The 2,667-nt window shown below is 40.0% G+C and overlaps 1 protein-coding gene across 1 annotated transcript in view; it reads left to right on the forward strand.

Moving 5' to 3' along the window:
• The window catches only part of LOC103612798 (vitellogenin-2-like), a 22,945-nt gene that overhangs the window by 3,889 nt on the left and 16,389 nt on the right, over window positions 1–2,667 (forward strand). Inside the window, exons 7-11 of the mRNA XM_017729595.1 lie at window positions 8–158; window positions 260–417; window positions 498–663; window positions 1,160–1,285; window positions 2,295–2,513. Coding sequence (XP_017585084.1) covers window positions 8–158; window positions 260–417; window positions 498–663; window positions 1,160–1,285; window positions 2,295–2,513 — 820 coding nt within the window. The remainder of the gene's footprint in view (window positions 1–7; window positions 159–259; window positions 418–497; window positions 664–1,159; window positions 1,286–2,294; window positions 2,514–2,667) is intronic.

Consider the following 2,667-nt stretch of genomic DNA (forward strand, 5'->3'; position numbering starts at 1 on the left):
CTTGAAGACAACAGCTGTCTCTGGTCGACGTTAAAAGGTCTCCTATCAGTGCACCAACATCTCAGCTGCACAACCAGGGGAATCTTCATTACAATTTCTCAGGAGAACTACCCCAGATGCCAATTCCTCTAGTAAGAATTAAAAATCCAGATTTACAGGTATTAGAGCCTTACTTTCACACACTTCCATTATTTATAAAGTTAACAGATCATCACATAATTACTTTAGACACGGATCCTTCCAACTGTTTTTTCCACAGTTAACAGAAACGCTGCGGCAATTAGTTCAGAATAATGAGAAAGGAGCCACTAAAGAAGCTTCAGCCAAGTTCTTACAGATGATCCAGCTTTTTCGTGTAGCAACCCTCGATCAAATCGAGTCTTTGTGGCTGCAGTTTGTCAATGAACTCCCCTACAGGTAACTGTTGCCTTCAGCCAGGGTTTCTGATCAGAGGCACACTGGGCAATGAGGAGACTGAATCCTCCTCTCCCTGGCAGGCCCTGGTTCCTGAGCGCCATCTGTGCTGCTGGAACTACTGACACATTCAGATTCCTGAAGCAAAAAATCCATGATGAGAAGCTGAGCATCTGGGAAGCAGCTGCAACTCTCCCTCTCGCCTTCCATTTTGTTACACCAAACAAACAAACCCTGGAAATTGCCTCAGTGAGTACAGATCCTTCTTCCATCTATTTTCCCTCTCACTCATTTTTAAAGGTGAATTCATAGGATTATAAGTGAAAGATACAGCATATCTACTTCTAAATTTGTAAAATGCAAGGTATTAACAGAAATGGGGAATTCCTCAGAAAATACTCCCAAATACTTGTTGCCAAAAGTTTGTAATTATATTTGATGTTAAACACCACAAATTATAAGAAAACTGCTCTTGATTCTTTTTGCCAAATCAGAAGCGGGAAAAAAAAAAAAAAGGACAAATTCTAGAAAATAATACAATGTAACCAATATCTAATGTGCATACAGCATTACTGGAGCAAGTCTACGAAATTTTCTTGTAGCTGAATATCTAGTACTTGATTTAATTCCTGAAATTATTTAGAAAAAGCACAAATCAATTTTATCTATTTCTCAAATGCACTTACTGATAAATATAGCTCTAATCAGTAGAAACAGTAAATAATGATACTTCTTCCTTCTGCAGACTTTTCTGACCTGTCCCCAAATCCAGAAAATAGTGTTGCATAGGATAATTGTTTACCTAGGATATGGTAGCATTGTGAATAAATACTGTGCTCAGGCTGTACTATGTCCAAATGAACCTCTACAGGTACGTGACTCTCATTTCTTATTACAAAAGGTGAAGAAATTTTTAAAATGTCATTAATTTAGCTCTTACAATGCTGGCAATTAGGTAACTCACTCTTTGCATGCCTCACTCTTAGCAGTGCAAAGACAGAATGAAACACTGAGCTGATTCCTTTGAAAAATCAGATTGTAACAGTCCAGAATTTCAAATGTAGGGCTAAAAGCCCAGGGGGAAAACGGATCCTGTAACCAGCCTTAAACTGAGTTTAGGTGTGACAAAATTTGGATTAAAGCAAAATAATTATGATTCTATGATTCTACTTTTACATTAGGTAAAGTGTACTTAAGAGATGTATTAAAAAAGCAGTGAAGTGTGAATATATGCAAAGCTCTGGATATGTCATAGGTTAGGGCTTCCAAGGAGGCCCTGCTACACAATTGCATTTCACTGTCAGAAATATTCAGGACATTGTCCTTGGACTATGCAGCTCCAGCTCCTTGCTCAGCAGGGCCACTGAGAAGGCCTTGCTGCTGTTTGACAAGTTTTTAAATCTTCTAAGAGTGAAATAAAGCCAAGCCACCAGAATGGTAATGTTCTTCTCAGAACAACAAACCTGTTCAAGTAAACTTGAAATTGCTATCAGAAGTGAAAAATATGCGAGTGCAATTTGGCAGGGCTGGCAGAGGTGGCCCAGGGAACAACTGAACCTGGCATCAGCTCAGCGCTGCCTTTGAACTTGCAACAGACTCTCTGGTGCAGGCACCCACCTGGGATTGTCTCCTACACTCAGGCTCAGGCACAATTCAAAATCAATTACAACACCGTGCAAGGAGAAAATCAAGTTTATTTGTGTGGCCCGTGTTTGGCATCCTGATAATGATGGTGAGATTTTTCCTGGGAGAAAAGTCTGAACAGCTCTGTTCTGGGATTTGCAGCAGTAGTTGTTTTGCTTTCCATGGCAATGCACATTTTTATGCATTATTACAAGATCATTACCTGGTAAGATTAACATGGTCTGCTTCATTTTCAGCCACTCCACCATCTTGCTACTGAAGCCACCAACAAAGGTGATGCCAAAGACATGTCCTTGGCCCTGAAAGCCATTGGCAATGCAGGAGAGCCAGCCAGTATCAAACGCATCCTGAAGTTTTTGCCAACATTTTCCTCAGCTGCAGCTTCATTACCAAACAGAATTCATGCTGATGCTCTGTTGGCCTTAAGGAAAATTGCAAGAAAAGACCCTGTAAAAGTAACTGAAATTATCACTTAAACAAATATCTTAAAGGGTATGGGTTTGCTTAGTGATTCAGGAATAATAAAACCATCAGGTAAAGTTAGCAACTCCAGGTAGGTTTCTCAGTTACTGGTCTTCCTCTTGCCCACGCTGCAAACTCCTGACATCT

Source organism: Corvus brachyrhynchos, unplaced genomic scaffold, assembly GCF_000691975.1.
Source record: "Corvus brachyrhynchos isolate BGI_N302 unplaced genomic scaffold, ASM69197v1 scaffold101, whole genome shotgun sequence".
Lineage (NCBI taxonomy): Eukaryota > Metazoa > Chordata > Aves > Passeriformes > Corvidae > Corvus > Corvus brachyrhynchos.